Source organism: Melozone crissalis, unplaced genomic scaffold, assembly GCF_028551555.1.
Source record: "Melozone crissalis strain CALT ecotype California unplaced genomic scaffold, PUWL_Pcris_2 ptg000042l_1, whole genome shotgun sequence".
Lineage (NCBI taxonomy): Eukaryota > Metazoa > Chordata > Aves > Passeriformes > Passerellidae > Melozone > Melozone crissalis.
Window position 1 is genome coordinate 57,896,144 of NW_026535820.1, and position 12,409 is coordinate 57,908,552.

The 12,409-nt window shown below is 41.2% G+C and overlaps 1 protein-coding gene across 1 annotated transcript in view; it reads right to left on the reverse strand.

Annotated features, from left to right (window-relative positions):
• NEDD9 (neural precursor cell expressed, developmentally down-regulated 9) overlaps positions 1–12,409 on the reverse strand; it is a 37,170-nt gene that overhangs the window by 10,242 nt on the left and 14,519 nt on the right. Inside the window, exon 2 of the mRNA XM_054284727.1 lies at positions 11,350–11,790. Within this exon, the coding sequence (XP_054140702.1) occupies positions 11,350–11,790 (441 nt within the window). The remainder of the gene's footprint in view (positions 1–11,349; positions 11,791–12,409) is intronic.

Consider the following 12,409-nt stretch of genomic DNA (forward strand, 5'->3'; position numbering starts at 1 on the left):
CCTCTTTAGGCTTTTGAAAAAGTCATATGAAAGGCAGAAAATATGATTTTAAGACACCCAGCAACAACCAAGGTTTGCTGATAACATGAAAGACAGCTTTTTTCTCCCAGTGACTTGGGTATATTTTCCTGTGTGGAGGATTATTATCCAGTAACAACATGTTATGAGCAATTTCACAGCAAAATCTCCTGCAGATGATAATCTGGTCCATACTGAGTACAAGAATATTTCCTGTTGTGCCTCCACCCCTCTTTCATTCCAATGCTTTTCCTTAAGCTGGACTGCTTATTCCTGGTCAATTCAGAACAGAAGAAGCTCATCACCAAAGCTTATCTTGAGTAAACATTTTTTAACAGTAATTAAAAGAATGCCCCCACTACTTGACAAAGGAAAAATGTGGGGCATTTGTTCTTACTCTCATGACCTCATCAGGACATGGGGTTGTGCTGCTTTTTCTGTCTGAGGAAGAGAGGTGTAGCTGGGCAGATGAAGTATGGAAGATAACAAACCCAGTCAGAAGTAACTTTTCATTCTGGATATTTACCCATAAATATATTAAATTAACTTGCTGCTTCTGAATGGGATGCTCAGCCCTTCCAATGCATTGCTGAACAATTTTTTATGGTTTTATTTTTGATGGTAGTTTACTTTTGAAGATGAATTCAGAAGGAAGGAGGTGACTGCAAGGGAAACGTTCCACATTAGCCACTTCTAGAACAGGGATAGCAGCTCCATCTGACACTCACAAATTTATTTTCTAACAAATGTCATTGCACTCCATACCTCATAAGGATTATTTTCCCTTTTACCTCTTCTCTTTCAAGAATGCCTGTGGTCATCCAAGTATAAAAAAATAATCCTGCATTTCAAACCAGCAATTTTCCTTGTTTACGTGTTGAAGGAAACAGATGGTGTTCCCACAAACTATCTAGCCCAACAACATTCTCAAAACATTGTTAACCACTTAATCCGTGCAGAGCAGCTAACAGGGACCAGCTTTGGCTCTGGTGAAACGTGTAATGAGCCTTCAAACTTTCAGTACTGCAAAACAAAGACAACTGAGCAGAAAGTTTGTTCTGTTCTTTCTGAAGACCACGCTCTTCCAAAAGCAATTACTTGGGCCTTTTCCATGCCAATGGCATGTCCCTAACCAAGAAAAAAAGAGCTGAATGTGCATGTACTTTACAAAATATCCAGCCCTGTGGTTCATTAAATCCCGCTTTCCTAAATATAGGGGGGGAAAAACCAACATTCTATTTCTTCCAGGATTAAAAGGCATGTTAGGCTGCAACAGAGAACATTCCTAACTACGGAAACAAGAAGACCGTTCTCATTCTCGTGCTTACAGCAGATACACAACACTGTAGTTTACATTGTTTCACAAGGACAAAGAGCAAATAAACCTACTGAAGCAAACAAAATTACTCTGAATTTATAGCAGCACCGTGCAGGCAGAATTTGGCCTGTTCTCATGAACTGCAGTTCCCGATATGCAGAATGATGGGAAACAAGGGAGTTTTACAGGTGGCAGAACTGATCAGAGGTACACTGCACCTCTGCAGCACCTTGACCCACCCAAACCACAGGCAGAGGGGAGCTAAAAAGGGCAGCTTGGTATTTCCCAGAATGGCCTCTCAACCCCAAGAGTCCACTGATGCCCACTGACTGCTTTTAAATAAATAGTGCTTTTTGAAGATGGGAAAGAAGGGGCATATATTTTAAATCAGGACAAATAACTGCATTAAAACATATTTCCCCCCATGATGCTCTCCACCACACAGGCAAGACTCAGCAGCTGATGAGCTGCTGCCATCCACTGCTTACCCTGGGAAGAGTTCTGCCCCGGTGGTGGTGCATAAAAGGGGGCTGGCATAAAGCCTGGGTGTGGGGAAAATAAATCAAAGTGTAAGGAAATGAGAAAAAAAAAAAGGTCATGTCTGTTTACTGTTGTAAATTATTTCTTCAGATTTAACATGAAGCTCTAATTGTTGAAATTCTGTTGCTGAGCCCCTTAAGTGGGTATGTAACAGCCACTTGGGCTCTCTTAGGCTTGGAACAAGCATAAAACAGAGAAAGAGAATATAGGGAAATATCAGAGAGAATTAAGGGGAAAAGAACTCCCTATTCTCTTGAAGTCCTAGCCTTTTGCAAGGCAGGGACAGTGGCCATTGAATTATGTCAGATCAGGCAGTGAACCACTTCTTAGCCCTTCTTTCTGTTCTGCTGCATGTACTTAGGAAGCCATGTGTGTCTCTTTTAATGTTATGCAATTTTTTTCCCCTTGAGGAAGTTTTCAGTGGCTAAGTTGAACTGCAGGAAGGTTGGGTTGAAAAACACACAGGTAATTTAGGTATTTGAAAGAACCTGGCCAGCTGGCTAAAACTGTCATTTTTACAGAAAGCACACAGTGTTTCCACTCATGTACTCTGCAAGCTGCATCAGGATTTCCAGTGACTGATAATAAATTTCCTGACAGTAATACCTACCACATCACTTTCTGTTGCCTGCTCTGAAAAAACCAAGCAATCATGTTTTTACTTAGTTATTTGCTGCATACAATGACAGTGTATTTCCCTGCTGCCAACAAATAAAGGTTGGAGTTTCACATATGCTAAGCATACTCTTATCAATGTTTGGGTTTGTAAGGTCTTAAGATTATGAACTCATAGCACTTTATTTAAATCGAAATAATGCATGAACATTGGACCACTATAAAATGTTCTGGTGTAGTATTTTCTGGCAAGACTAAGCTGTTGGAGAGCTTTGATCAAGTCTCACAAGCTGGAAGAGGATGGAGGAGAGGAAGTCTGTAGAGGCATTTTTTCTGATGCACTGGACTTGCAGCCCAATAATGAGTTGTTTCTAGTGCTAAGGCCCAAATGTCTCTGCCAGGCAAGAGGAAACGGGCAAAAATGGCTGTATAGATTTTCTGGGCTGAGCGAGTTATCAACTGTAGCACGCGGCAAGAAGGACCGCGGCACCAAGGAGTGTTGTGACACCTCTGCCTGCTTCTGAGGGGGCGTTCACCACTGAGATTTCTTAGAATACTCAGATGTGTGAAGATAAGGACAGACACATGACAAATACTACCCGGGTACAGAGCTGGTTTATTTCTTGATGCTGCGTTTATCTTTAAAAAACCTGCTTATTTTCTCCACGTGCTGTCCAAGACCTACACCTATGAAGATTCTGCTGTAAATGCTCTCAAAACCTAACGCAGGTCCAGATGTCACTTATTCATGGTTGTTAAAAATGCTTAACTCTTCAGGCTCAGGCATTTAAACAGAAACTTTTAAATGTGCCTATGAAAGGCCTCACCAGTACATGTCCAGTCTTAAAAACTACCCCTGTGGTATTGTCATAACAGCATGCAAGGAAAATGGGTGTTACAATTTTGAGGCTGTATTCTTTCAACAAGAATTACACGAGTTTTGGGTTGTGAGTCTTGAAGATATAGAGGACAAGTTGTGAAACAAATTTAAGATAAAAAATGTGACATCACAAGCTGGCCTGGATTTAAACCCTCAGTGCTGGTGAAATGGGTATAACCAACTGCTTTGCAACTAGCCTAATCCTGAATTTTTAACTTCTGGTAGGACTTCTTCCATTAATCAGTACACAAAAGCAGGGTCATTACAATATTTTTAAGTTTCATTTTTTTCCTAAAGCTGAAGTGCAGGTTTATAGTCTTTCCAAACTACTTTTTAAAAAAATAAATCTGTGGAGTTACACAAATGTTCTAAGCTCTGATTATTATAAAATGACAGAGCTCTATGAAGTGTGGTGGAATAGTGCTGAACCTGCATTAGCTGTAGCTTTAGATGAGAGCGTTGAATTTTTTCTCACTGATGTTCATGATTGCAAACAAAATGCAGATAAAAAGGTCTGTATCTCCAGATCTTACTAAATGAGCTGTACAAAACACACCAAAAAAATCTCAACAGCTTTGTCACTGGCAAGATTTTACTGGGAATTTTTTTTTCTTTATTTTATGATGTTTTCGTGACATGATCCCACTCACTCTCACATCAGCTCTAGGGCTTGCTGCCAGTTGTGTTATGAGCACATTTCTGCTTGCTTCAGTGGAACAGGCTGGCCTTGAACTGCAAGGCTGACTGGGAAGGGGTATTTCCAAGATTCTGGTAAGAGTCATTCTTGCTCACAAAATGTAATTAAAGACAGTCAAACTAACACTTCTGAGAATGTCCTATTTTTGAGAGGAGAGGAAGAGAACAAGAGAGATGAGCAAATCATACCATCACTATTAAATTATCAGCATTTTAAAGAGGAGTGTGAAGAGGATAGTTGTCCAACATTCTTGATAAGAGTTTTACCAGTGTCATGTCATCTCCATGACAATTACTCATATTTAGGCAGACAGAGACATCATCATTTTTGGATGCATTGGCCAACAGAGCTAAAAAGCTGATGTGTCACAGGACTGGTGATAGAACAGTCATGAACTCTGAAATAATGTCTATGGATGGGTCTTACAGAGAAAAAATCTCCCCCAATTATTGTGTGATAATTTTTAGTGGACAAATATTCTTGACTGCTAAAGCATTCTCCGAAAAACTGTGATTAAGTCTGAACTGCAGTTTTGATAAAGGGAAAGTATGTGGCAAAACTCAGCACCTCAGCATTTGGGTCTCTTGTCCATGATAAAAAAAAAAGAGTATCTTGCTTTGGCCATCCCAGTCTGTCTAGTCACCTCACTTTAAAAAGGTTGTCACATGAAGAAACAACTGCAAACTAGACCTTGTTTTCTGTGCTCATAATACTATGATGGTCTCTTTTCAAAGACAGAAGCCCAAGTTTAGGGCAAGTTTGGAAGAGGAGAGGAAAGAAAGAAAAAAAGGATGAGGTGTTAAGACAGATAGGGCAGATTGTGTCTTGCTGTGAATGACATGAAATCCTAAAGGCTCACAATCAAAAAACAGTTTGGTTCAGTTCATACAAATAATTTTAATTCTTTTGAGGTGCTTCGTCTTCTTTCTGTTATTTCTTTCCTCCTATATTGAATTTCTAGATTAGGGGGAAAGCTTCATTTGGGAATTGTTGTAACAGGGTATTTCCATGACTTCTTGTTTCCCTTCCTTTAAGACATTTCTCAGAACAGATCCTTCCCTGTCATCAATTTCAGTTTTTGTGAATCGGCATTTCCCAGTGGGCAAAAAAATGGCTGAGACAAAGCATTGCCAGAGAGTTTCAATTCCACAGGAGTGCTCTCAGAGGTACACTTGGGCAGGAACAATGGAAGTGGCCCTAAATCATTTAAGTTGGGAACTACACTGCTCTGAGAGAGAGAGGCAAATAAAACCTTCCATGAGGAAGAAGCTTGATTTGATTTTATTTCATTTGTAGAGGCTCTCTGGCTCACAAGCTGTACTGGCTCCATTTCTGCATGGGTATCTCAGGGCAGCTGTGCAGACAAGTGCTTCTAGTAAGTGGTGTTTAGATTAGCACCGCTTGCTTTGGCAAGTTTATGGAAGGCAAAGACACCTTTTAAACAGATATAAACTCCGTCCTTAATTGTTTTTTTGCCAGACCTCAGTCATGACTGTCTGTGTATATTTAAAAGCTGCGATGGTAAGACCCAATGGGAATATATTACTGTCTTTTAAGGATTAGACTGGCTTATGGAAGGTTCCTGTCTCCTAGGAACTTAGCTACCTTAATTTCACTTTGCACCCATTTTAACAGTTTGTTTGGGGAGAAAGATTAATTTAGATTCATGTTAGGAAAAAAAATATGCAATACTGCCACTGCTATATAAAAAAGAAAAACTGAAATGTTTCATGCAAACATATGGAATGATAATATTCTGATGCTAATTAGTCATCCTCCAAATTAAAACATCTAAAAAATCATAGAATGCCTGCCAAGACTTCAGATTTCACTAGAACTGTATTTTCTGATGGCCAGCAACCTGTCTTCATCTACCCATTTCCTATCTCCAGAAACCACACTTCCTCCTTATGATGAGATTCACTTTCTGAATAATCAGTTTTCCACTCATGTGGAATTTTTTTTCTAAAATGCTCTGCTGCTGTGCTTAGTTTTTAGTACTTAGAGGCCAATTTAAATTACCTGAATTTGGTGTTTTGTTTCAGACATAACCAAAGGTTCAGTTAGGTTTTGAACCACCAAGAAAGAACCCATAAGCTTGCATTTTTCTTTTATTATTACTATTGTTATTGTTTCACTATTTTTAGCAAAGGTTTGATCCTGCTCTTGGGGAGACGGATTTGTGTCCCTGGAGCCCTCAGTTATTGGATGAGACTGCAGGACTGGCCTTTTTTTCTGATACCCCAGGGGAAAAATGCGCGCCTCTGGTCTACAAATAGAACTGATGAAAAAGAGCCCTGTGCTCAGGGAGGAACAGGGAGTAATGTTGAGCTCATATATTTGCTCAGCCTAATAAAATGCAGTCTTTTTCTTGCAATAGTTCTCTACAAATCACATCAGTGACTAACTACTGCTTACTCTGCCTTGTGGATAAGGGATTAACTACACTGACTTTTTATCAGTAAAATGGTTGTTCTCCTATTAACGTCACATGGAAAGTTACAAGGGAAACTCCCGAGCCTAAGAAAACAACTGTGAGCTGTTTTAACCACTGAGCTTGCATTTAACTTGAGGTATTTTCATCCTTTAGAGCACACTTTGTGAAAGCAAGCTCTGAGTGTTGAGGTATGTGTTACCATTGCTGCTGCACTCAGCAAACTTCCTGTGTGTTCAGCACTTTAACACAGAAGCAGTATTTTGTTATGAGGGATACAATTCCCCAAAGTAGAGTTTGTAATGTGAAAGCAGAAGAGAAGAATGACTATATGATCACTGTTAGGGCCATTTATGGAAACCCCATCACAGGAAACTGTGGTATTTCAGGCCTGAGGGTAAATGGGGACATTATCTTGGAATGTAAATACATTTTACCAACAAATTGCAAAACACTAGATATGATCTTATTCTTTCTGATAACAAACTAATCTGTCACACAACTCTTTACTGTGCTTAATGTCTTTATCTTCTTATTTCATAAACGTAAAAATAGGCAAGGAAAAGAAGACAATAATGTAAAGGCAGGCTTATTTCTGGAACTAACATTATAAGGAGCCATTTGTTTCTTCCCAGCTAGGACAGTACTTGTGTAATTGAAAGGGAAAATGTCATAATGTGGCTAATTGGCCCCTGCTACTGAAGTCTGTGCCAGAATTGTCAGGGTGGTGCTGCTTGTGGGGTGGTGTTTCTACTTTCTCGTGTATTGAACCAGCATGACTCTTAACATAAATAAAACCCAGGGAACAAGGTCCGTTCCCATAGCCATGGTTTACCCAAATCTCCTGCTGAAGGCAGTGACCTCTTGATAAAGTAGGATGGTGGGGTGTGAAACCCTTGATTTGTCAAGGACGTGTTTATACTTGGAAATAGGCCAGGGATGAAGATGAGTTCCTTCCCTATTCCGCTCTATCCACTTTTAAAAGGTGGATAAATCTGAGTGTTTCCTGAACCACAGTGTTCCAGTCCAAACAGACCAACAAACAAAAAAGGTGATTTGTTCCAAGCTGGCATTAATCTCTATTTGCCTGATTTGGTCTGTGCCTTGTGGGAGCTGTAGTTCAGGGCTGGTAACTCCCACAGTGTGGTCTCTTCCCTGGACAAACATCAGCCTCTTTCTGTTTTGTGCAGAGTTTCCTTGACCAACAATTCTCCTGACAGCTACTGGTTCCTACAGAAAGCTGTTTTCCAACAAGGAAATAATTCCCTTAATTTTTTTGGCCAATGCTACTTTCAGGGTGGCAGGGACATCACAACAGATCAGCTAGGGGAAACACTGAACCAGAAAATGAGTGTTTAAATTATGGCAGTGACTTTTTTTTTCATGTGTAGCTTTCCCTACTTCACAGCTTAGGTGTGAACTAATGATTAATCACTAATGATTAATCAGATGCAAAAGAATCTTTGTGCTCTGTTGGCACCTTTTCCAAAGGATGTTCTCAAAGCAATCTGTACAGAATGAGTTCCCTCATAATTAACCCACATATTTTGCAGATGAGATGCAAAAGCACCACTCAAGACCATGCAGAATTCTGCAACAAGGATAAAATCCAGGTTTCCTGAATGTCAGATTTGTCTGAAGGTTCTTTCTCTTTGCTGGCTGCAGCAAAACCAAGGCAGAGTACAGAAAGAGGGAATAAATTCTAAGACACAGCTTCCACCTCTTTACACCCCTCAGATGCTCTCCATGCTTTGGGGTTTTGTGACTGAACTTGCAGCAGAGCTGCAAAAGCCTGGGGCTAACCAAGGCTAATTTTAAGGCTCCTTATCTCTGTCATTGGTAGAGTTAGTTCTAGAAGGTGCTATTTTCATTTGATAGAGGGAGCCAATACAACTCTGTTGTCAGCAACCAGTTTGGCCAGAATCAATTAATCACTGTAATTACCTGCCTCAGGACTTCTTTTTGACTCACTCTGCCTTGCTGGCTTAGGAGATGGGTTACCTCAGCGCAGCTTAATAACATGCCTGCTGTTGATTTACCGCTGCTCCAGGCTAGACAATTCCCGCCTGACAGCAGCTCCTGAGCCCTGCCTGCAAAACCTGCACGGCAGCCAAGCCACACGTTTGCACAAGGGAAGCAAGCAGACACGTGCAGAAAGGGATGGCACAGAAACTGCTGCTGGTCCTGCTTGGAATGGTGTCCAGAGGACAGAGTTTTCTTCTCTAGCTCCTGCTGTGGGAAGGGAGAAGGCTTGCATACAGCAAGAACTTGCATCAAAACCTCTCAATGTCCTTACGACTACCAAAATACACAGCTTGCTGACCAGCTGGTTGTGCTGATGGAAGGAGCCAGAGTGGCTCATTTAAGCCTTTGAAGCAGGTGTCACAAGTCTGAGAAAAGATATCATTCAGTTTGGAAGACAAAGCAAAGAGACCCCAAATCAAACCTTCAAGATGTCCAGCTTTTCTTAATATTAAGGATTGTTTTTACTGATCCCTAGAGGAGGAGGATTTGGAGGGCAGACTGTTTCCTCATACAAAGGAGACAAGTGCTAAAGTGCTTCCCTTTAATTAGGCTTTTCTTTCACAAAGGCATTAGCAGAGTTGCAGCTGTAGCTGTAAAAAAGCAGCTTAGCAAGATCAGGATGATACAGAACAAAGTATTTTACCTTAGACACCTCCTTCACTGCTAAGTTGTCTCTTGCCTGTCATGGATTCAATCCCAATGTGTTCCTTTTAGTGTAGAACTGAGCAATCCCAAGGAGCAAGGATATATCTACCTCTGGTCAAAGCAGGATGCTGCCATGAGCTTTGCCAGCCACTAATACAACACAGTGAATACTGAGACTAAGGACTCTTGGGCTAAATACATTTAAGTCAGGATATTGGCTAGGGCTAAGCAGGTTGGCATTTACTTTGATTGAGGATGAAATGCTTTATAAACGTGTATGTTTAGTTATTTTACAGTGAGCAGCATAGCTGGTCTTTCATGGGTGGCAAGGAATTAAATGAAAACAAGTCACAACTCTGACAAATAGATAACTTTCTAAAGTTATCTATTAAGAATTCAGAAAATTTCATAATCAAGGTTGCTGAAAAAATTTCTCAGTAGAAACTTGGAGAAAACAGAAGCTTCACAGCTTCTGATTTTTTTTATCTCAACAAGAACTTTACACTTAGACTAAAACAAAGATTTCAGTCTCTTAGGGTTTCAATGGTTTTAACACAGTCCTAGCAGCCAACAGGTTTATGCAGAATGTCCTGTTATTTTCACTGGAGCTGGAAAGGGTGGGAGGAGGGAGAAGAAAAACCCTCTTATCAGTTGGAAAATTCTTTCTGTGTGGAGTAGAAACACACATTAATTATGCTAAGCAAACTATCCTAATAGTATTTACGCAAATCAGGTACTAAAATGAAGGTACATAGTGCTCATTCCAAACTAATTCCTTAGGCATTCCTACAGACTCTAGTGCAGATCTGCTGTATGGTGCATCTCCTGTGCCCAGGCTGGATAGCTGAGGCATCTCTGAACAGTGCTGTAAAATGTTTCCTGCAGCCATACCCTAAAGTGAGATCTCTTCTCTGCTGCCCCATCAACAGACTATTTACCAGGTGCTCACTAACTACCTTGGAGGGTATCCACAGTGGACATGCAAACAATACCATCTCTGGAAAATATTTCAATGTATGTAGTCTATATAGAAAGAAGGAAATGAGAGAAAATACATGGGAGTTATCAAGAAAACTCACATAATTGCTCCAACAAAGCTCCTATCTCTGCCTGTGCAGCAAGTGCAATTTTCTTGTATTATCCTCCTGCACGGCCTATAAAGCATAACTATGGAAAAGCTGAGCAAGCAAACCTCTTTATAAATTGACTTGGAATGGTTTCACAGATCTTTCTTTCTTGCTCAGAAGACAAAAAATCCATTTATTCTTATCAAGGAAAATGAAATTATAACAAGGAAATAAAAGCATTAGAAGATGTCTTCCAAAGGCCTGATACGAAAAAGGCTGAGTTGTGGGTGATGTGGGGGGAAAACACAAAACAGACATTCTTGCCAAACTAAATTAGATGAAAGTCTAAACCAGTAAAGAACTTCCTGAGAGAGCCATCATCCACTCACATAAATTGGATATTAATGCTGTGCTTTAAGCTCTAATGGTAAGCAGGATGCTGATATCTGGAGCTGTTGGGAATGGAGGGACTGAAAGAATTTCTTTTTGGCTCTGTAATACTTCCTTCCTTGGGTATCTTCCTTAATCCTTCCTTTTCTGTCACCAGAGTACCTGGCAGGTATCCTGTGAGGTAAAATGAGGGAGTAGCAGAAGATGGGGAGAACTTAAGAAGACTAGCAGGAACAAGGGGCGACCCTTGCAAAATGCAATAATGCAGTAACGGCTGCATCATGGAGCTGCTGCAGCTCTCACTCTCAACCAAGAAATTTAACTGTAGATAAACATCAAGTGCACTCTTAAAAGGTTTAGGTTTAGTATTAAAACATCCCTCATTATCATCATCCTCTTGTTTCCTCACTCTTACAAGTATGGCCCTTGTCACATCAATCACTGATTTCTCTTTGTAGTTTAGACCCACTGGGACTGCTCCAGCAAGATAGTATACAATTTTTAATTAAACAAAAATTACTTGGGCAGATGATGTAACTGTTCATTAAGAAGTGGGAGAGTTCATGAAGATGAAGATGAGTTGCAGCAGCTCTTTTGAACATATAATGTGAGAGTGCCACAGGCCAAATGTGCTTCAGCCTGGGAGGAGCCTGAATCCCATACTTCTCCCAGCCCAAGTGAGCTGCTCTGCAGCTATGAAATAAAAGCAAATGCACACACCTTGTTAGTCACAGCTGGACCATCAATACACCTCTGCATGGAGGGTGGCACCTGGTAAATCTCTTGTCCCACCAGGCCGTGACCGGTGGGTATCTGGTAAATTCCCTGGTTTTGGTGGGAAGGCGGCACTTGGTAGACAGGGTCCCGTGCCGAGGCGTGCGAGCTCGGCACTTGGTAGATCTTCTGGTGGCTGAAGGGCTGATTCATCAGTCCTGAGCCGGGCACATCCTGGCCGGGAGGGCTGTCCTGCACCACAGCACCTACCAGGAGCTTCACGCGGTTGCCTGGGACGATGCCTTGGCGGCCGTGCAGGGAGCAGAGCCACCATCCTTCCAGCCCCTCGGTGTTCTGCTCTATCACCGTCAGGATGTCGCCCTTGCGGAAGGCCAGCTCCTCTGCACACTCGGGGACATTGTCATAGAGGGCCCTGGCCATAAGATTCTGTGGAGAAACAAAGGCAAGAATAGCAAGTCAACAAACAAGCCAGAATTTTTCCGTATCTTCAAGCACATCCTATGTGATAGGAAATATGGACTGAATTTGAAAAAGAAGTGTGCAGGAAATAAAAAAAAAACATGGAAAATCATGCAGCACAGGATTCCTCTGTCTTAAGTTGGGAAAATGCATTAGCAACACTGCTAGGGAGAAATTTTCCAGCAACAGTGGGTCAGATAGAAGCTCTTTATACGGCCTAGTCACCTGAACAGACAGAAAGTCAGGAGAGTGCTGCTCCTGGCACTGAGGTGCTCTTCCTGTGAATGAGGGGCTTGTACCTTCATCTCCTGACACTGATTTCCCTACAAACATGCTCTGTGTACTGCTACAGCCAGCTAGCAGCCATTAAAAATAAACCCGAGCAAGACTCACAAGGAGTGAGTAATCCAGAGTCATTTTTGCCAAACAGTTTTACATTTGTGGGGTCCCAAAAGACTTTCCAGGGAGGTGCAGATCCCATTTAGTGTAAAGACAGTGGCCTGGCTTTTTTAGCTGACACCTGCAGGTGGCCTTAAAAGTGATGGATCTGTAGACCACCTAGTAAGAAAGACCATCTAAAAATGAG